Raw genomic sequence first — 21,498 nt, forward strand, 5'->3', positions numbered from 1 at the left:
ACTATCGAATAATTTGTTTAATGATAGACATGACTATGGATTAAAATACAATGAATACATATGGAATTTATCTAAAAAATACATTGCATTAAGTCTGTCATAAAGAAACCTAGATCTGCTAGAAAGTACTGTTGGCCTGGCATACATAGAAACAATTTAATAAGTATCTCTAGTCAACCCAAGGCTTCTGTAAAGCTGTGTGCCTGCACAACCCTTAATATGGCCTTAATTAATATTAGAGCTTTAACTAGTAAAACATTTAACGTAAATGACTATCACAGAGAAGAAAATAGACTGTTTAGTTCTTTGTGAAACATGACTAAATGTAGATGGTGCTAGTGTCCTTTTAGAAGCTGCTCTTCCAGGTTATAATTTCTTTCATTCTGTTCGCCAAGGCATCGGCCTCACACATTTTTTTAGCCAGTAAAATTGTAATGTTATCAATCTTGGTAAGTTATTCAAGGAGTTTCTCGCACTCTACTACTTACCATTTGTTGTCCACCGAAATAACACGCATCCTTTATTGATAAATTTCAAATTTATTATGATAGGTTTATAATACTGGCCGATTTTAATCTTCATATAGAAGATCTGGGTGACGTCAAGGTTAGAGAATTTATGAACCTTCTGATCCTGTTTGATCTTAATCAGCATGTCATCCGGTCAACACATAAAGGGGGCCATACGCTGGATTTAGTCATATCAAAGGGACTTAATATTAACGTAACACAGATCCTGGACATTGGTATCCCTGATCATTACTGTATTCTTTTTACAGTAGTACTATCTGTTACTAGAACCAAGGAGGAGTGTACGGTTTACTATTTAAACACCACAGCTGCTGTCAAACTTTCTAATATAATTAATAGTCTGCCTGAATTCACTGACTTTTCTAATGTAATGTAATGTAATGTAAATAATGTGGTTGAGCATTTCAATGCGAAGATATGGGTCACGGTAGACCTGGTAGCACCTGAAAAACATGTTAAGAAGTCATCTACGGTTGTAGCACTCTGGAAAACGGAGAGTCTGCAAACTTAAATGGGAGTGCCGTAGGGCAGAACGTCAATGAAGAAAGACTAAACTGATGGTTCATTACCAAATTCTAAAGGCTCATATAGCTAAATATAACTCAGCAGTTCGTCTGGAGAGAACATTTTACTTCTCTAAATTATTAATAACAGCTCAAGAAATCCAAAAGTCTTATTTTCAACTGTTGATCACTTTTTAAACCCAGCTCCAATAGCACTGAAAGCATCAGAGGCTAAAAGTGAAGATTTTGCAGTATATTTAAAAAAAAAAAGGAATATTAGACTTATGCAGTAAAGTGAGGTTTGTGGCTATTTGGTGTTTTAAATAAATAATTGCCGCATTCACATCTTCGTGTTGGGGGTGTGGCAGCATGGTGAGAACGGTTCCCGTGCGTGATACGGGCAAGTGGAAACCCTGCACTTAGTGCACAGGCGTAAGATCGCCCGAGACCCTAATTGACACCGGGAGCTGCTGATTGCCACAGCTGTGCCATGTTCCCATTTTAAAAGGAAAGCGTGAGTGCGAGAGAGGGGAGAATCAAGAAAGAAAAAGACCCAAGAAACAGAAAAGACAGAGGTTAAAAGAAGAAAGAAAGAGAGAGGGCAGGACACGGAAGGAGCCAGTGTGAGCGAGCAGGCTCAAGAGAGAGAAGAAAGGCAGCTGGGAAGGAAAGCCCCTTAAGCGGAGCGAGAGGCTGACGCCCAGGGCATGAAGGAGTGATTGCTCTGGCTGAGTAACTTTGGGAGCCAGAGCAGATGTGCGCTAAAAGGAGTGACTCACCATAGAAGAGGTAGAGAAGGCTTGGAAGGAAAGCTCCAACGTGAGCGCCACGGCTGTTGGGGTCCTAAGCATATGTCTGGAGAGGAATCCTTACTATAGCCATGGGACAGCAGGGACCTTTACCTGAACATGTGGAAGATCACCTGTGTTTCTCAGTAGGGTGACTCTTCTGCTGCAAGACCCATAAGGGATAAGCAGGGGAGCAGCCAGTGAGAAAGGCGGCACTGGGCTTTTTAGTAAAGACAGTTTCCTGCCAGTTTATTTTAACCTTGTTTTAATTGATTTATTTATTTGATTATTTTAACCTCCACCTGAACACTCTTTATGGATTATTTATTGAACTTTTTTTTGAGAACTGCACTTTTCACCATCCCCTTGCTTCATGTGCATTTGCCCTAATCTGCCAAGCTCATCTCAGTTACAGTACTGACAGTGTCGGGTTCAAGAGGAAGCCAGGAGCCAACCCGCACAGTCACAACTTACTATAAAACCGACTTCAAATAAAAATTTTGATGACTCTCAACGAGCTCAGCATTGTGAACTAAGCTACTTCACTAAAATTAGTTTATCTGAACTTCAGAAAGTAATTACTCAGTTAAAATAGTCCACTTGTATATTAGACACCTTCTTCTTCTTTTGGCTGCTCCCATCAGGGGTTACCACAGCAGATCATCTTCTTCCATATCTTTCTGTCCTCTGCATCTTGTTCTGTTACACCCATCACCTGCATGTCCTCTCTCACCACATCCATAAATCTTCGCTTAGGCCTTCCTCTTTTCCTCTTCCCTGGCAGTTCTATCCTTAGCATCCTTCTCCCAATATACCCAGCATCTTTCCTCTGCACATGTCCAAACCAACGCAACACCATTCCTAAAAAACTTCTTTAAAGAAGTCTCTGATCTACTTATCAACAACGTTCTTGAAATAGTAAATTGTTCATTAGATTCTGGCATTTTCTCAGATACTTTCAAAACTGCTGTAATTAAGCCTCTACTCAAGAATAAAAGCCTTGATTGTTCTATTTTAGATTAATTATAGTTCAATCTCCTATTTGCCTTTTCTCAGTAAAATTCTAGAAAAAGTAATTTTTCAGCAATTAAGTGAATATTTGAATAAAAAGTTTATTCTTGATAAGTATCAGGCAGGTTTTCTATCAAATCATAGTACTGAAACAGTTCAAGAAATTAGTAAATGATCTTTGAATTAATGCAGATGCAAATAAAATATCTGTACATGTTCTGTTAGACTTTGGGGTGGAGTGGTGGCTCTGAGGCTAAGGATTTGAGTTGGTATCTGAAAGGTTGCCAGTTTGAATCCCCATTACTGCCAAAAGAGATCCTACTCTGCTTGGCCCTTGAGCAAGGCCCTTAACCTGTACTTGCTCCAGGCATGCTGTACAATGGCTGACCCTGCGCTCTAACCCCAGGGTGTATGTGAAAATTAACAAATTCTTAATATAAGAAATTGTATAGGGTGAAATAAAGAGCAAACAAAAAAAAAAAAACACTTGAGCGCAGCATTCATTACTATAGATCATGATATTCTTAGCCAGTGGGAAGGGCTTTCAGGTACTGCCTTAGACTGGTTTAAATCATATATAACTGAAAGGTGTCAGTTATGGCAATTGTGCATCAAAATTTACACAATATTCTATGTGGTGTACTGCGGGGATCAATTTTAGGACCATTATTATTTTCACTCTACATGCTTCCATTAGGCCAGATATTTTCAAAGTAAAATGTAAATTACAATAGCTATGCTGATGAAACACTGCTCTATTTATCCATTACGCCTGATAACCCAGGGGCTCTAAATCCTTTAATCCACTGTCTTACTAGTATAACAGAATGTATGAATATGAATTTCCTTAAACTAAACAAGGAAAAGACAGAATTGCTAGTTATTGGTAGCAATAAACAAAGTGAGAATCTTAGAAACAGAATGAATCATCTGGCCCTGCAAATCAAACCAGAGGTCAAGAATTTAGGTGTTATTATTAACTCAGACCTTAATTTCAGATTGCATATCAATAATATTACCAAGACTTCTTTCTTCTATCTAAGGATGCAATCTCTTATAACATTTAAAGATGGCGAAAAATTAAAACATTCACTTGTATTTAGCTGACTAGATTATTGCAATGTTCTCCTGTCAAGACTACCTAAAAAGGACTGTAAATCGGCTACAGCTTGTCCAGAATGCTTCAGTAAGAATTTTATCCAAAAGGAAAAAATATAAGCATATATCCCCAATACTATTAATCTTTACATCGGCTGCCAGTGTCCATTAGAATCAATTTTTAAACACTTGTATATAAGGCTTTAAACAATCTTGCGCCTACCTACTTCTCATAATGCTTGTTGCCTAATGTACCAAATCCCAATCTTTGATCAGCAAATTCTGGTTTGCTTGCTATTCCAAGTGCAAAGCAGAAAACAACTGGTGAGGCAGTATTCTGTTCTCATGTACCTAAAATTTAAATTGTTTACCAAAAGAAATACACCAGGCTATATCCGTGGAACATTTAAAACATTTTTTTAAAATTTGGCTCTCCAGTAATTATATCATAATATAATGATCTGAATTTGATGTTTAGCTCTTTAATGTGATAATAAGTACCCAGAATTAATTCATTGCTTTTTTTTTTTTTTTTAATTTTTTTTATTTTTATGTTTTTAGTCTCCCATCTGCTTAAAGCACTATATTCTGCAGTCACCTGGGGTACTGGGGAAAATGAGGAGGAGTTGAAAACCTTTATTGAAAATTGTATCAACTGTGCCCAGTGGAGGGTGGACAACCAGCTGGCCAAGGTCATTCTGACTTTAATGATGTAGAAACTGATTACCATCAGACCTGCTATTTGATTTTCTTGTTGCTGTCTTCCAACTGTAGCCCTCCAGAGGTTTATTTTTCTCCTATGGCCATTGTGGGAGTTTTTTGTTTTCCTCTCCTCCATGTCAACTTGTGAAGCATTCACAATCAGGATCAAGAAATTCATCTATATCCTAAATCAACTGAAACAGCTATGGACTGTTCTGCTTGCGTATGTATCTTTTCATTAACTTTAATAACATCAAGCTGTTTCTACTAAAAGGGTTGCCTAGGTAAAATGTAGATACATATTATATACATTCATATAAATATATTTATTTATCAGATCTGGTTGATTTATTGTCAACCTTAATGGATAAATGTATAAAAAAATTACCGGTAATTAGAAAATCTTTTTCTGATAAGAGTGAAGATTTGTTTTGCACTTTAGTGGTTAACTTTTGCTTAACAATACCTGGTTGATTTTGTTTTTAGTATACTTACATTTATTAAAAAATATCATAGTACAGTAATCCCTCCTCCATCGCGGGGGGTGCGTTCCAGAGCCACCCGCGAAATAAGAAAATCCGCGAAGTAGAAACCATATGTTTATATGGTTATTTTTATATTGTCATGCTTGGGTCACAGATTTGCGCAGAAACACAGGAGGTTGTAGAGAGACAGGAACGTTATTCAAACACTGCAAACAAACATTTGTCTCTTTTTCAAAAGTTTAAACTGTGCTCCATGACAAGACAGAGATGACAGTTCTGTCTCACAATTAAAAGAATGCAAACATATCTTCCTCTTCAAAGGAGTGCGTGTCAGGGGCACAGAATGTCACATAGATAGAGAAAACAATCTCTAGCAAACAAATCAATAGGGCTGTTTGGCTTTTAAGTATGCGAAGCACCACGGCACAAAGCTGTTGAAGGCGGCAGCTTACACCCCCTCCGTCAGGAGCAGGGAGAGAGAGAGAGAGAGAGACAGAGTTTGTTTTTCAGTCAAAAATCAATACGTGCCCTTCGAGCTTTTAAGTATGTGAAGCACTGTGCAGCATGTCGTTTCAGGAAGCAGCTGCACAAAAGATAGCAACGTGAAGATAATCTTTCAGCATTTTTAGATGAGCATCCGTATCGTCTAGGTGTGCAAACAGCCCCCCTGCTCAATCCCCATACGTCAGGATCACAGATAGTCAGCGCAAGAGAAAGAGAAAAGTAAGCAATCTAGCTTCTCAGCCATCTGCCAATAGCGTCCCTTGTATGAAATCAACTGGGCAAACCAACTGAGGAAGCATGTACCAGAAATTAAAAGACCCATTGTCCGCAGAAATCCGCGAACCAGCAAAAAATCCATGATATATATTTAAATATGCTTACATATAAAATCCGCGATGGAGTGAAGCCGCGAAAGGCGAAGCGCGATATAGTGAGGGATCACTGTATTAATTAAAGATAATCTAAGTAAATGTGTTAAATCTTTATTTTGGGTAATTAATGTGGAAAGCACCTTGAATTGCATGTAAATGTACGATAAGGTGCTATATTTAAGTTATTATTATTCCCACTTGCTTCATGCAAAGCACAGAACTTTCATGAGTGTGTGTTTTAAGTGTACTCCATCTCACATTTTATGGTGCTGTCCATACTTCGTGCATAAATGTAAATTTGTGGTACATACACGCAGGTATGAAGTCACTACCCGATCAATATTCCAGCAGAATTTGCATCCCGTATGTGTTTATATAAAAAAAAAAAAAAAACTACTTTAGCTGGCCATAATGAGAATATTATAAAAATGCTTTGTTGTTCAGCTCTTCTACATAGATTTATTGTAAGGTGCGTCTACAGTGATGGATTAAGTGTTATGCGTCTCGTTATATAATGCAGAACAGGTATTAACATATACAGACCCAACCTCCCAGCCCCACCGTGAGTATGTAACACTAATCCCTTGCAATTAATTGGAGTGATAGGAGCTCTGAAGACACAGAGAGAGAGATGAATGACTGAGTGTTGTGGACTCTGGTGAATAATTTTGTCTTTGGGAGGCACAGTGGGTAGGTAGCATTTGCAAGTAGCATAGTTGGCAGATCCTTGCTTAGCCCTTAGGGACACTTAAAAGACCACTGCACAATTATAATCCATTCAAAACTAGTTCAGTTTCTCCTTCCCCATTGATTTTAATGCATTTTGCAGAGTTGGCTGAAATTCCTCAGAATTTCTGCATTTTCACCAAACTCAAGGCAAAGCGAATTAAGTGGGGCGCGCATACATCATTATAGCATGCTTTGAGAATCTAAATGCTGGAAACAGTGCAAAGATACAACCATCTCACTGCCATAACTTGATCATTTATTGCTGGACTTAGGTGTGTCCCTTTAACCTACCATAAACAGGCATATTTTCTTCTCCATCAGCTTGCTTATTATGCATCAAGAACTTGCATATTGTGACTTTGACAAAGCTTTTTTCAGGCATCAGCAACTTTTTTTTCGGAAAATTAAAGAAACTTCAGTGTTGCTAAATGTTTCAAAAAGATTAAGGGAAATTTTAGAGAAATTTCCCCATTCAGTCATTATGACTGAATACAGTAATCCCTCACTTATCACGGGAGATAGGTTCCAAGGCCGACCGCGATAACTGAATTTCCGCGAAGTAGGGACACCATATTTATTTAATTATTGAACGTGTATTTGGACGTTTTTAAACCCTCCCTGTATTGTTTACAACCCACCCTTTACTCTATTAATAACAGGGACAACTGCTAAGCAATATGAAATCGGTAGATAAGCTTACACTTACTGTATAGCGAAGTACAGGTAGCTATATATTACCTGATGATTGTGATAAATATGCTGCGCAGTAAAAATGATGACGATGAAGGTGATAATCCCCTGAATGCAGTAGCAAGAGCATGTTAATGCTGAATGAGTGAGATGCGCCAATCAGCAGCACACAGGAACTTAACTGCGTGCTCTGATTGGGTAGCTTCTCAGCCATCCGCCAATAGCATCTCTTGAATGAAATCAACTGGGCAAACCAACTGAGGAAGCAAATACCAGAAGTAAAAAGAACCATTGTCTGCAGAAACCTGCGAAGCAGCGAAAAATCCGCGTTAGATATTTAGATATGCTTACATATAAAATCCGCGAAGTCGTGAATCCGCGAAAAGTGAACCGCGAAGTAGCGAGGGATTACTGTATATTAAAAAATGACTGAAAAAATGAATGGGCATACTGGTAGTTATACATATGAACATTGAAGAGCTAACTATGGGAAACAAGGAGTCTAGGATGTAATACTACTCGTTTATGATAGAAGAACCAAAATCAAGGAAGATTTTTTGTCCCATGCAGAAAAATACATTCCTTTTTAAGCTGCATTTATAAAATAACATTATATTTAATTTTCCTGGTGGTGGTGGTGCTGCATATGACAGGAAACTCTGGAGTTCTCACTACAGATAATGCCACATACAATAGCCAATAAATTCAGCAGTGATTATTTAGATATCCTTAGTTGCAAGCACCAGCTGTGAGCAGTTTAGCATAGTAGATGGAGCATAGCTGTTGCAGATGTTGTTGTAAGAATGTACACTAGTGTGACCACTACAGAGAAACACATAAAGCAGCAATATTACAAAATCACAGCCCTAAACACACTTTCTTTTGATAAATATTCTTATCAGACATGCAGCTACACAACTATATTAAATTATTTGGATTATCTTCTGTTTAAATTAAAATTTCAAAATAAAAAAAAAAAAAATTTTGTAGCCAACTGAATTATTATATGTTAGCACAGCAACTACTTAAACCTAACACAGATGTGAAGATATTGGCACCTTTTCAAAGTTTGTCTGCTGAGATTGCTGACAACCCCCAGATCTCCCACATGCTGATGTCTCTTGCTCAACTCCGTGAAAATTGATAGGTTTCAGTCTCAACATTTGGTACACAAATGCAAAGCAAAATTATTTTCTGTCCAGACACTGTCTTCTTGGATAATAAAAAATGAGAGCATGATTCGGCTTACTTAGGTGAAGAAAGTAAAACTTCCTTATTTTTGCTTTACAAAACAGTTTAAAACCTGATTATTATATTGAGAGACTTTTGATTTCTCACTTTTGGGTAAATTTAAAAGGAAAACAAAAATCCTCTGCCAATCTACTATCTATAATGAGAAAACAAGTATTATTTACCACACCTCCCAATTGAAATGAATCTTAAAACAAACGCAGAAACGAATTTCTTAGTCAACTTAAATGGTAGAATGGACTTGCTTCCACATCACTTCATGATTTTTTGCTAGAACTCCACGCACAGTAACTATTACATCCCAGACAAATGAATTATAACAAGTTGAACCAAATAAATTTTTAAAAGCATCAACTTTCTCACTGTTAAAAGCAGTATGTTAGTAGTAGATATATATAAAATAGTTTTTGTCTTCCATCACCAAAACCCAGCTCTTTTGAAAATAGAACTTAACACTCCACAATAGGATTTTGTTTCCCCCAAGAATAAGATAAATTAATAAGCAAAACGGTTCTTAAAAATTAAAAGATTTTGTTTTTAAAGTATTGTGAAACATGATAAAATTGTAAAAATGATTCTTGAAATAATAATTATTTTACTGTAATCAAGTGGTAATACATTTTGTGTGTGTGTGTGTGTAACTGGAAACTTCTATGAACTCTTCTTTTATTTTACCACACATAAAAAGGCATTACTCGATACCAGTTTGTACTGAGAAGTTACTATGGAGTTTCTATCAAGGTTCTCTCCCCAAGGTTTCAGGAAGTAGAAACATAACTGAACAAGTAGTATTGAACTAGGGTTAAGGAATACATTGGATTAGCGGATTTGTTTTTCACATTAAATAAAGTGAAATTATGTAATCTGAATGATTCTTGATTATCATGGTGCTGGACAGTAGTGACAAATGTTACTAATGGATAGGGCTACTTTTTGTAGATAAAACGAGTCTCGCTTGCAGTTTGCAAATGCCTACTCTTAGGCCAAATTTCAGAAAAGTTAAATATCTTTTGTTAGAAATTCTGAAACAATCAATTGTAGTCTTTGAAAATTACTTGACAAACTGTCTTTGTTTATATACTAAGGCAGGCCTATTCAAATGGCAGCCCAGAAGCAACCTCCAAATGGTCCAGCCCGTGGTCCCACCAAGGCTCCAGACTGCAGCTAAAATGGCCTCAAATGCGATTATCATTTCTACTTAGTTCACCAGTTGTGAATGAAATCATTGAAACTTTAAACTAATTATATTGTAACAGATGCAAAAGGCCTTTTTTTTTTTTAATTGTTAAGTGAATGTGCCGTTAACATGTGTGTTGGTACGGGCTCCCCCGTGCATATCCCTGAGCCGCATAAAGGCTGGTTCATATCCCGCAATGGGTGCAAGTGAGTTGCGGCGAAAATTATGTCAGACTTGGAAACATGCACAGGAAAATATTTTTAAGTACGTGGCGCTGCTGACGGACAGCCATGAATTTCAATGAGAGGCTGGTTACGCTTGTGCCAGAATAATGAACAAAGGGCAGAATATGACGCAACTGGTCATCACAACAAAAGGTAGGTATGCAAAACATTTGAAATTCATCTGGCTATCATATAGGTACCTTGTTATGAATATATCTGTGCCCAGTGGAATTCAATTGTACCTTATTAATTGGCACGGCACACTAAGGTGTGATGGTCATGGATCTCCTTGTAGTTCACGCATCTTTGCATACTGTTTCTCTTGATTTAACGCATATTCCATGCAAAATGCCGGCTTGTCCATTAGTAAACAAGTACAATCAGTTGCCTGCCCGCTGTTTCATCATACACAGCGATGTGATGAAGTCTGCATTTTAAGGTTGAAGTTATATTACTGTTGTTTTACTGGGGTGCTCTGTGAATGACGGCGGACAATAAACTTTGTTAAAATGGTATCAAAAATGCCACTTTGTTAGTTGTTACTTCAGTCATTTTGGCTTGAGCACTATATGTTCTGTTACCAATAAATTCTTCAACAGGAGCTCATCAACAAAGAAACATGGAAAAAATAGTCAAGAAATAGTATTAAAAAAAAAAAAAGACATTTTAAAGACAAATCATTAAAATAAATAAGCCAGTCCATTTTCACGCCATTCATAAGTGGTGCCTTGCTCTTAAACATTTACTCAGGTATTTTTTTCCTGGGGGTGGGGAAACAATTTCAACAGAAAAGGCGTTGTTGTGGAACTCAAATTTAATCTCTATCATATAAGTGATTAAAACCGTGTGAATGAAACAGTTTAAGTTCTATGAAAAAAAACAACACCTTGCCTTTCATTACCACCCATTTAAACATGGGAAAGGACTTCATATTTCAAAAGGGAAACAAATGTTATTGCTAATACTGTGCACATTTTTGAATTTATGTACTTTGAGATGTACCTGGGTCAGATGTGAGCAAAATGTTTTTTTATTTCAAAAGAGGAAAAAAAAAAAAAAAGTATTGCTACTACCTCAAGATTCTGTTCAGTTATAGCTTTTTGTTGCTTTTTTGATGTGCCTGTGTCAGATGTGACCAAATGTAAAAGGGAAACAATGAATAAACATTACTTGTTTATTTAAAATAAACAGGAAAAAAAGAAATGTTTGATTTGGTATACCTAAAACAAAAGGTAAGAAATACAACATAAATAGAAATAGGCAACTGAATAGACAATAGAAGTGCAATAACAGCAGTAGTTGGCCTCTATGTAACCGAACAATCCAATTTACTGGTGTAAACTAAGAATATAATAAATATGCCAACAAATGAATGCAATGGCTTCCCTGTAAAGTGGCAAGAATTACTGTGAACATGTCTCCTCTTGCTCCTTTGTCAGCTCAATGTTTATTGTACTGTTTGGTTTGGGGGGAATGGGTCATGTCACTTGGTTGTATCACTATACTTTAATTGTATTGCTTGTCATGAGGCTGCAAAGGTAGAAGAAAATATGGTAAGTAGTAAGAGTGCTCTTAAATAAGGGAGGTGCAAAAATGAATGCTATACTCTGTAGGAAATATTACAGGATAACCAAAACTGCTGAGCTGTTAAAGGCATAGCATAAACTATCCATTTATGTGATGTGTACCCCTCTCAACTTGTGCATAATTTCACCTGCTTTAACAGGCCCTTGAGATGGTATTCACTATAAAAATAGCTGAATAAACACCATCTTTATTCTATATTTCGTAGCTGTAAAGTTGTAAAAGATGAAAACCCTTATTCTCCTTTATTTTAAAATTCTAATGGCTTATATTACAATGATAAAAAATCCATCTTATATATCACAGGAATATACATAAACACACTGAAAAATAATTTCAGATTAAAAAGGAAAACTAGTACAAGACATTGTATTACTTACATGTCTGGAGAGTGTACAGTTTTGACATGACCAGCATACAACAACTTATCATCCATGGGAATGAGTACCCTCAGACCATCCTTCAGCTCGTCTTTATCAATGACACAGCTGCGAGGAGCTAGAAAGAAAAGGCAAAAGACATTAATAAAACAAAGCAGACACACTAGGTATAGTACAGTGAAGATGACAAAGGGTGTCCTGCTAAAATGGTGCCATTCCAAGTCACTCCTTGAGCTCAGGAGCACAGCAGATACATTTATGGACCCACTCTTCCTTGCATAACTACTAGGGGGGTACTGAAAGTTTACTAATCCTTGCTACATGTTTTTTTGGATTTGGAAAAAGCTTATGATTGTGTATACTGTGGAAGCTTAAGGTGCTATAAATGCAAAGGGTTCCAGAGACATACTTTTTTTTTTTTTTTTTGCAGAGTGAAAACTTTGTTCACATATATGACTTTAGACACCAAGGATGAATGTTGTCTTCTCTTCTGTTTGTAATTTTTATGGTCCAGGTTATCAAGGTAGAGCTGAGGCTTGGAGATTATCCAGTTTGAAAATTTAAAGGCTGCATGTCCAGTGTTTATGGATAACGTTCTACTGGTCTCATCAGGCTACAAAGTCTAGTACACGCTGGAGTGGTCTTCAGATGAAGATGTTGTAAATAGGATGTGAATAAGTACCTCCAAATGAGAGATGATGATACTGTAAAAAAGAGTCACTTGTTCCCAACAGATGAGGAGTGAATAACTACTACAACCAGAGGAGCTCAATTACCTCTGGGTCGTGTTCAGAAGCTCTAGGCTGTTATTTAAAGAAAGAGTTTGAGGGTACAGTACAAGTAATTGAGAGCCCTCTGCAGGGCACCAAAATCATAGTTAGGAGATCAGCAGTACAACAGGACCTCTGAGTAGAACCACTGCATCTATGACTAGAGATTAGCTAGCCAAAATGGTTTGTGCATTTAGTTATGATGCCACCTCTATTTATACTAAGAGCAGAATTCCAGGCATGGCTCACTTGGAAAAGACCCCAGGGCAGACACAGAAAATGGCGAAGAGACTGCAGCTCTTCCTCAGTCTAGGTATATCATAGCAGAATTTCAAATTCCAAATTGAAAAATTTGATGACACAGAAGCCTGTTCTTTAATACTCCAAACGCTGCCACAGTAAATCACACCATTAGAACTGAATATCAAGTGAAGTAAAGAAACAGATTAACTTGTGCAGTATTTTGAACCATCTAAACATGAATGGCACTGCAAAAAATAAACTGAATATTCACTTTTTCACAAATATTACCCTTTTCTCTTTAAATCAGTTTTAAAGTATTTGGTCCTAAACCATGTGCATGGATCTCTCTTGTTGTGAATGGTAATTTTAAAGACTTTTCACACTGAAAGTTGTTCCTTTAGGATCTAATAAACATTTTCATTTAGTGCTCAAAAAAATCTAGTACAATACGTACATAAAATATAAAAGAAACAAAAAATGACAATAAGCAGCTTTTCACGTTTGAGGAGAATGGAGGTACTACTTCTGAAAAGATAAAAGCACTGCAATCAAGACTCACCAGGTGTGCAGGGCCTGTCAATCAGCATGCTCAGTGGGGTGTTTTCATCTTCTGAAAAGCTGCTGTCCTGATTTGGCTCAAAGTCTTCATCAGCTGCCATACTTTCCATCAGCTTACTCACTGCACCACCTTTGCCTCGAGCCTGTAGTGGAAAAAGTATAAAAACAATTGCAGCTCTCAATGTCTCCTTCTGTTTGATTAAAATGTGCTTCCAGGTTGCAGTTTAGATATACAAATGAAAGCCTGACAGACAGAATCCTTTTAGAAGTCATACTGGGAATGAGTGTGGAAAAGGAAAAAAAAAGTCAAGGCCTCTCTGTTCACCCTCAGGTCCCTTCTTAGTTGATTACACAAAGGCGTATTTACCTACAGGTAAAGCATATTTCAAACCTTTACCTCTGAAAACACATAGAAGCAGGGAAAGCTCACTTCTATTTGTAGAGCAAGTCAGGACAGAGATAAGTACACTTAAAATAAAACTTGTACAAGGAATTGTTAAAACTATTGAAAACTTGGCCCTTATGGAAAAAAAAAACAAATTCTGTAGAAACATGTTTCTTTATTATTATTACCTTAAGAGAAGTGCTTTCACTGCTAGAGCATGCATTAGATGACATTAACAGCTGTGCTTTTTAAGATTTATTTTTTTGTTAAATCAGATACAGATATAGGCCAGGTTGCCAGGAACTTTGTGTTAGACTGTGAGACACAATTTTTTTTCAGGTAATAAAAACACAACATTGCACTAATATGCGTTAAGCTGCGAGATGACAGTACTGCTTTTCCTAATGTTATTCTTTATTTTCCTTAGAATTACTCAAATATAAAAAGGCATTTGCATTTTACAATGGTATGTAGAAACTGGACATCCAAGATAAACCAGTTGTGAGAGGATAGTCGAGCCTGATGTTCAGTCAACAAAAGACCTGAGAGTATTTTCCCTAACAGCTTGATATTAACAAGCTGTTCTGTGAGCTGCGCAATGTGAACTGCTGTGTAGTAGTATTTGTAGTGTTCTTAAAGAAAGGCACTATCTAAAATAAATACTAAATAATGATCAGAGCTTCACAAGAGAGTAGACAGGACTCGTGGCCTAAGAAGGAAGGTTCATACTCCATAATTGTTTCACTGATAACTTGGAATTACCAATCTTCTCTTTTTGTTCTCTAACTGTCAAGTTAAAATGCACCTGCAAAGTTGTTAAGCTTGCATCCTGTATTACGTTCAAGGACATTTCAAATGCAAAAATTAAAAAAAAAACAAAAAAAAAACTATATGCTATGTAATCCATAATTTAACAGACCTGTGCATTCTAGTGGGTAATAATAATGTTCTTGCTAAATATTCTTTACAGTGCATAAATAAACTAGCTATTTTCTTAACACAGTTTAACAAATGAAACAGAGGAGCCGCTAGTGTAGCAAAAAAACTAAGCATACTTTTCTTGAAAGTATCAGCAGGCAGTCCAAGCTGCATTTAAATCTTTTTCCTGTGTTATGTTCAGCAACCATTTGATAATTTGCATAAACCCACAAGCTATTATACAATTAAGAACCAAACAAAAGTATATATCCATCCATCCATTATCCAACCTGCCCTTTCAGAATTACAGAAAAAACATTTTCAATTGTTTTAGGTACAAAACCCTTTGCATTTTGAAAGTGATAAATTTGTCGTGTGTAAAAACCTCTGGGAACACAAAACTATCACATTTTTTATTTACTACTTTCAGAATTTGCAGTAAGCGTCTGACAAGCTTGTGATGATGTCTTTAATAAGCACTTCATAACAAACAAAATTATATTTTTTTGTTTAATATTTTGACATTATTCATGGGTAAGGCTTGTTACATTAATGTCCAGATTTTAAATCCATTCAAAAGTGCTTTACATAGGAAAGTGAAATGAACTTTACAAATTTCCAATCAGTTGTTGCCATCAATTATGTGCAACTTTACATTCTTTTACTTTTCAAATCCAGCTTGATACAAAGCCTAATTTCGGTTTTAATAGATGTATGATGTTCAGTGCCTGCAAACCCTCACTGACAGATAGACTGATCAGATAGTATGTAAAGACTGATATAGTCCTTATTTGAAGGCAAATTCAGAATCAGTCTTTACATACTAAGCAACATAATGTAGCTTTGTACTATAATTATCACTGCATTGTTCAAAATTATAATTATTTTGCAGATGTTTTTATCCTAAAGAGACTTGCCAAAAAACATTTTATTAATATTTGACTGATTACAAAAAAGTACACAGTTAACAAATTAAGTATTTTAAAGTAAATTTAGTACTACAGATACACCCATAACAGTATATAAACTAAAAGTCTTAAAAAATGACAGCAGGTTGTAGATCAGCATGCATCCAAAGCTTTGCAAAGAGATGTGTTTTGAGGGCCATTTGTCAAATCTATCTAAGACCTGCAGAGCTCAAACATTTCTTTCAAGCAAAATATAGGCACTTAGTATTTTTCTGTCACTGTATTTGCTCTCACAGGACGTGTAAAGTACACCCTAAGTAAACACGAAGTCCTATGTACAAATGAAAATACAGACACACACACACACACACACACATATGCATTTGATTCCTGTATGTCTATTTATTTTTCCCCTGATGATGACACCTGGTAAGTTGTCAAAAGCTTAGGAATAAAAAACTATTTTAAGATACGTGACTCATTTTCTCTCTTTGTGGATCTCTAGCTACATAAATTCTATATTATACATACATACATACATACATACATACATACATACATACATACACGCACATATATTATTAAAGAAAAACTCTTCCATTTGTACAAAACACACTGTAATTCAACTAATTCATTCACGCCTCTCTAAATTAAAATGATCTAAGATATATAAGGGATTGGACCCTTACTGTGAAGGATGCCTGGTAGTCCCACCTCACTCGGGCATATGTTTTAAGACTACCCAAAAGTAATCTTTATTCAAAAATCTTTTGGGCAAGATTTTTTCTTATCTGTTAAGACAGTGTAGGTTTTTAAAATCATTGCAAATCCTCTTATAGCATTGTTTGAAGTTATTTCACATGAACTTAGACTATCTGGTGATAAACCAACCATTATTTCTTATACTGCATTGTTAGCGTGTCAACCATTTCTGCTCGACTGGAAGAAAACCAATGCACTCTTTGTAACTCGATGGAAAAATTGTATTTTAAATAATTTAAAACTACAAAAAATATCAAATTTTCTTTGCATGGAACTATCTAGTGCTTCTTTAACATTTTGCAAGACATCACTGATGTTATACAAAAATAAAGTCTGAACTTCTGCATAGCTCTTCCATTGTTTTAATAACTAAGAGGTTGTAGAACACAAAAAGTTGTTATTAATTAGCTCACTGTTCTGGGTGTGGCTGTGACTGTGGCTTTTGATTAAAAATCTTAATTGTTTCTATGATATGGGATTAATTATACTTATGATTGAACAGACTTTTTAAACCCTCTTGCTTTTGTTTCACTGAAACTTAAATTTCATTGTCATAATGTAACATGTCTTTTGTAATGCATTAAAACAACAATGATTGAACAGAAATATTGGGATGAGCATGACACTTATTTCACAATAGATTCTTGCCAGAATTATAAATAAGCTCTGCACAGTTTTAGGTAATATATCCTTTTCCAACTGAGTTAAGAGTGCACAATAACATTCTTCTAACTGTGCAAATTTAGTCAACACGCTAACAGTGTAGTGTGGGAAAGCACAGTGAGTAAATCACTAGATGGCCTAATCCCATTATATACTACTTTAAAACACTGCTGTAAAAAAGTTAATAAGGATATTAAATCTGACAATACCTGATAGATAAGTAAATATCTTTCCCAGAAACGTTTTTAACTTAAGAGACTCCCCATGTAGGGCTGCAACGATTAGTTGACATAATCGACGATGTCGACTACAAAAAATCGTTGACGCACATTTTTTATTGTCGACGCGTCATACACGGAACCTTCAATAGAGGCTCCAGTCACAAAGAACCACATTGGTTTTTGTAACTGCAATGCACTACATGAACGTCTGGGGGCAGTATCGTTTGCTATTGTTTGTCAAGACTGCACAGAGTCCTACCAACGAAGAAGAACGTCTGAGGAAATAAACGTGGTTGCAATGGAGAGTCAGATAGAGGAGGGGGGAGGAGATGAAAAAAAATTGAGACAGAAACTTTCTAAAAGTGTGGGAGCACTTCACCAAAAAAGAAAAAAAAAGTAGAATGCAGATTATGCAAAGCAGAGCTTTCTTTTCAAGGCAGCACCACCGCGATGAATAAGCATCTGAAACGCAAGCATCCTTCACTTGAGAGGTAAGTTTTAGCGAGTAAAGTTAGTGTCACGTGTTACCGTTGATGTTTGTACTATAATGTGTATATCAAGGTTTTGACAATGATAGTTAACCCTTAAACCAACACATACTTGGGGGGTTAATGCACCCCTGGATGCCAAATACTTTTTAGCTGCACTTTTTAAGTAAACGTCACAGTTCACAAAGAAAATGTGAAATTTTAATGGAACACGTATTTTTTTTTTCATGCAAAGAGCATCACAATTACTGCAACACTGATCATTTTACAAACTGCAAATGAACTGTAAAAACTGTAAAAAAAAACCAAAAAAAAAAAAAAAAAAAAAAAAAAAAAAACTACTGCAACAATCTATTATTATATGTTCAAGGTGCAACTGAAGCCATTGATGAAATTCAGTAAATCACCGAGCCAACTGCACTTGAACTGGCTGCACGCAAACACACAGAGGTAAACGCTGATAATTACAGGCTTATCTAGTGCAGCGGCTGAATTCCACTGACAGTGGTGCTGCAGTTCTGCCAGGGCCCGCAATAGTCGTGAGCTGGCTGTTCAACGAATATACGGCACTGACTGATCAGCTCTGGCGTGCTGGCAAATTGCTCTGTGAAGTAAATCTAGCCGGTTGTGGGGTTCAATGAATGTATGTCGCCGAATATACTTGCCCCCTGTGTGCTGGCAAATTGCACTGAGACACGACTATAGCCGGTGGCTGCATTCAATGAATATACATCGCCGAATATACTCGGCTCCGGCGTACTGGCAAATTGTACCGAGAAACAACTTTAGCCGTTTGCGGAGTTCAATGAATGTACGTCGCCGAATATATTCGGCTTCGGTGTGCTTCCAAATTGCAGTGGAAACCAACTTTAGCCAGTTGCAGCGTTCAACGAATGTACTTTTCAGAATATACTCAGCTCCGGCGTGCTGGCAAATTGCACTGGGAACCGACTATAGCCGGTTCCGGCAGTTTAAGGATTAAGTGAATATAATTTCAGTTATGTTTGCTAACGTGTTTGGAGCTATAGTAAACGAGTGAAAAGGAGTAGCTCAGCCATCCTAGTTTTTTTTCTTCTTTTTTCGTATAATATTTGAGTTCATATGTATAGTAAACCATCTCTAACTAACATTAGGTAACTTGTGTTTTGGAGTATATCAGTAGTTAGTTTGTTACATATTTTAGTCCGTTATTTTTTTATTTTGGCATAATATAGTGCATGATGTGATAAACTACAATACTTTTCCTTCAGAGTGTGATGATTAAAACATCTTTCTGTGTCTGCAAAATCATTCTTGTGTATTCCTGCTACCTCTACTCTGAGCGTCTCTTCTCAGCAGCTGGGAACATTGTCTCAAAGAAGAGAGCCAGCCTCACACCACAGCATGTTGAAATGCTCACGTTCCTGCACTGCAATCAGGAATATATGAACTGAATCTTTTATAAAACTGTACATTAATTGTTTTATTTTATTTGAATTGAAGTTTTATTTAAACTTTTGGACTTTAAGACACACCAGTGGCCATTTTTGGTTAAGTTAAATGCACTTTTTTTGTTTAAAGACTATGTGCACTTTAGTTTGTATTGTTTAAAGTATTTTTTATTATATGATGGTCACACTAACATAAAACATCTGATTATTTTCAAATTCATATGTTTCACTAGTTGTTATTTTAATTTGATTATTATTAATTTTAATCATGTTAATGCAGAGACATCAGGGTGACATTCACAGGTGGACAGACGTGAGCAGATGAGGTAAGACATGCACAGGAGCCCAGAACAGGATGTGCAACCACAGGTCGCAGGCATCAAAATAGTCAGGCATGAAATAATCGTGACTAATCGAAAAAAAATTGAACTACCAAACTACCGACTACCAAAATAATCATTAGTTGCAGCCCTATCCCCAAATATATGTCCTAGTGAGGCTGGAGCTCCATGATGTTTAAAATGACTGTACAATCACTTATACATTTTAGATCATTTTAATCTGGAAAGATGGATACAATTGAGCAGGTTTTGGATAATATGATGAAGAATTAATGTTGTAAATAACTGAACTGTACTCCTTGCCTAAGGATATTAGCAGAGATGTCTCTTTTCCAGCTTCACCTGAGATCATCTAGTGGTTAACACCACAACATTAATTTAAAAAGTATAGAAATACTATCAGTGTTCTCCTTATTACTAGCCAAAATATTTTTTGTACTAGTTACCGATTTGAAAGCTTCACAAAGAAGACATTGTCAATATTTGGTAAAATATAATTTCATATTATCATACATGTTTCATGATTTCCTATGTATGATAATATGAAATTATATTTTACCAATCAACATGACTCACTGGTTGATACAATATTAGTGTTAAATGAACAGTAAAAAGAGATAATTCCCATGCTGAATAATTTTTACATATTTACTTTGAAAGAATAGTTCCATGGAATTAATTATATGTGCTTAAAGACTTGGATATATGGAAGAAAACATGCCAAAACTAAAATAAAGACCTAATATTGACAATGTCTTCTTTGTGAAGCTTTCAAATCGGTAACTAGTACACTGAAGGCAAAATAAATTTCAATCAATAAGGAATTTAATATGAATGGCAGAAATGAAGTATTTTGCCTTGTTCCATATACTTGGTAAACATCACACCCAACAACAGCTTTGGCTATCCAAAAACGATGAAAAAATGTAAACTGCTGACCATGACTAAGTAATGCTCGGTTACAGGAAATCTGTTACAAAAAATAAGTAGAACTATCAAACATCCCCAAATAAGTAATTATGTATGAGTTACAGTATTATTTATGTGTATTCTGGGTTTCAGGATCTTTTTTGTGCAGTATAAGCTTGGGATGTATTTACTGTGTTTGTTCCACATTTCAAGCCCTATCTTGCGTAAAAGCAAAAATACATAAATACTTTTTTTGGCATTTTTTTGTGATTTAGACATAAACTTTTTCAAGATTCAAACATGCATCCAACTCATTATGTTTTGTTTATTTACCTCCTTTGTTTTTATCTTCATCTTACTCTTCTTGGTGGGGCTAAGTGGACAAGCCGCTATGCTAACCCTGCCATCCGTGGTGGTGCTGGATATTTGTGGAGGTGCTAAACACAAAGGGCTGTTTTTCCCTTTTCTTTTCTGTAACAGACAGATAAATAAATATTTCCTGAGAATGTGCATATTCAGGAATGGCCTACACTCAAAAAGCTAACCAAAAGTCAGTAAATAGAGGCAGGTTTTTTTTTCATTAACAGTTCTTCTAAAATCCAGTTAATTCGGCAGGCTTGAAAACAGACTGATCAACACATCTATTAAACCTACCTACATGACCAACTGTAAGCAGGCTGGCGAGGATAAATTTAAATTAAAATGGTTTTAGGTAGGCAAAGAATGGTAGCACAGCAATTATCCTATATGCAGAAAATGGATTCTAGATCATAGCTGTATGTGTCCAATCTAAATGCCCTCATCAACTTTGCAGCAGCTTGCCTATGAGTAGCTCACATTTCCACAAAGACATCAAAAGCACCCATTAGGCAGAA

The 21,498-nt window shown here is 36.1% G+C and overlaps 1 protein-coding gene and 1 long non-coding RNA gene across 11 annotated transcripts in view; both read right to left on the reverse strand.

The window, feature by feature from the left end:
- The window catches only part of LOC127529615 (uncharacterized), a 487,131-nt gene that overhangs the window by 212,491 nt on the left and 253,142 nt on the right, over positions 1 to 21,498 (reverse strand). The gene's annotated exons all lie outside the window — the stretch shown is intronic.
- The window catches only part of tnrc18 (trinucleotide repeat containing 18), a 143,936-nt gene that overhangs the window by 23,967 nt on the left and 98,471 nt on the right, over positions 1 to 21,498 (reverse strand). For 6 of the 7 annotated variants that reach the window (XM_051933759.1, XM_051933758.1, XM_028814405.2 and 3 more), the window contains exons 20-22: positions 20,957 to 21,094; positions 13,600 to 13,741; positions 12,028 to 12,145 (exon numbers count right to left, since the gene is read on the reverse strand). In XM_051933759.1, coding sequence (XP_051789719.1) covers positions 12,028 to 12,145; positions 13,600 to 13,741; positions 20,957 to 21,094 — 398 coding nt within the window. The remainder of the gene's footprint in view (positions 1 to 12,027; positions 12,146 to 13,599; positions 13,742 to 20,956; positions 21,095 to 21,498) is intronic. The other variant, XM_051933763.1, reaches the window with a different exon arrangement.

The sequence above is a fragment of the Erpetoichthys calabaricus genome, chromosome 11, assembly GCF_900747795.2.
Source record: "Erpetoichthys calabaricus chromosome 11, fErpCal1.3, whole genome shotgun sequence".
Classification (NCBI taxonomy): domain Eukaryota; kingdom Metazoa; phylum Chordata; class Cladistia; order Polypteriformes; family Polypteridae; genus Erpetoichthys; species Erpetoichthys calabaricus.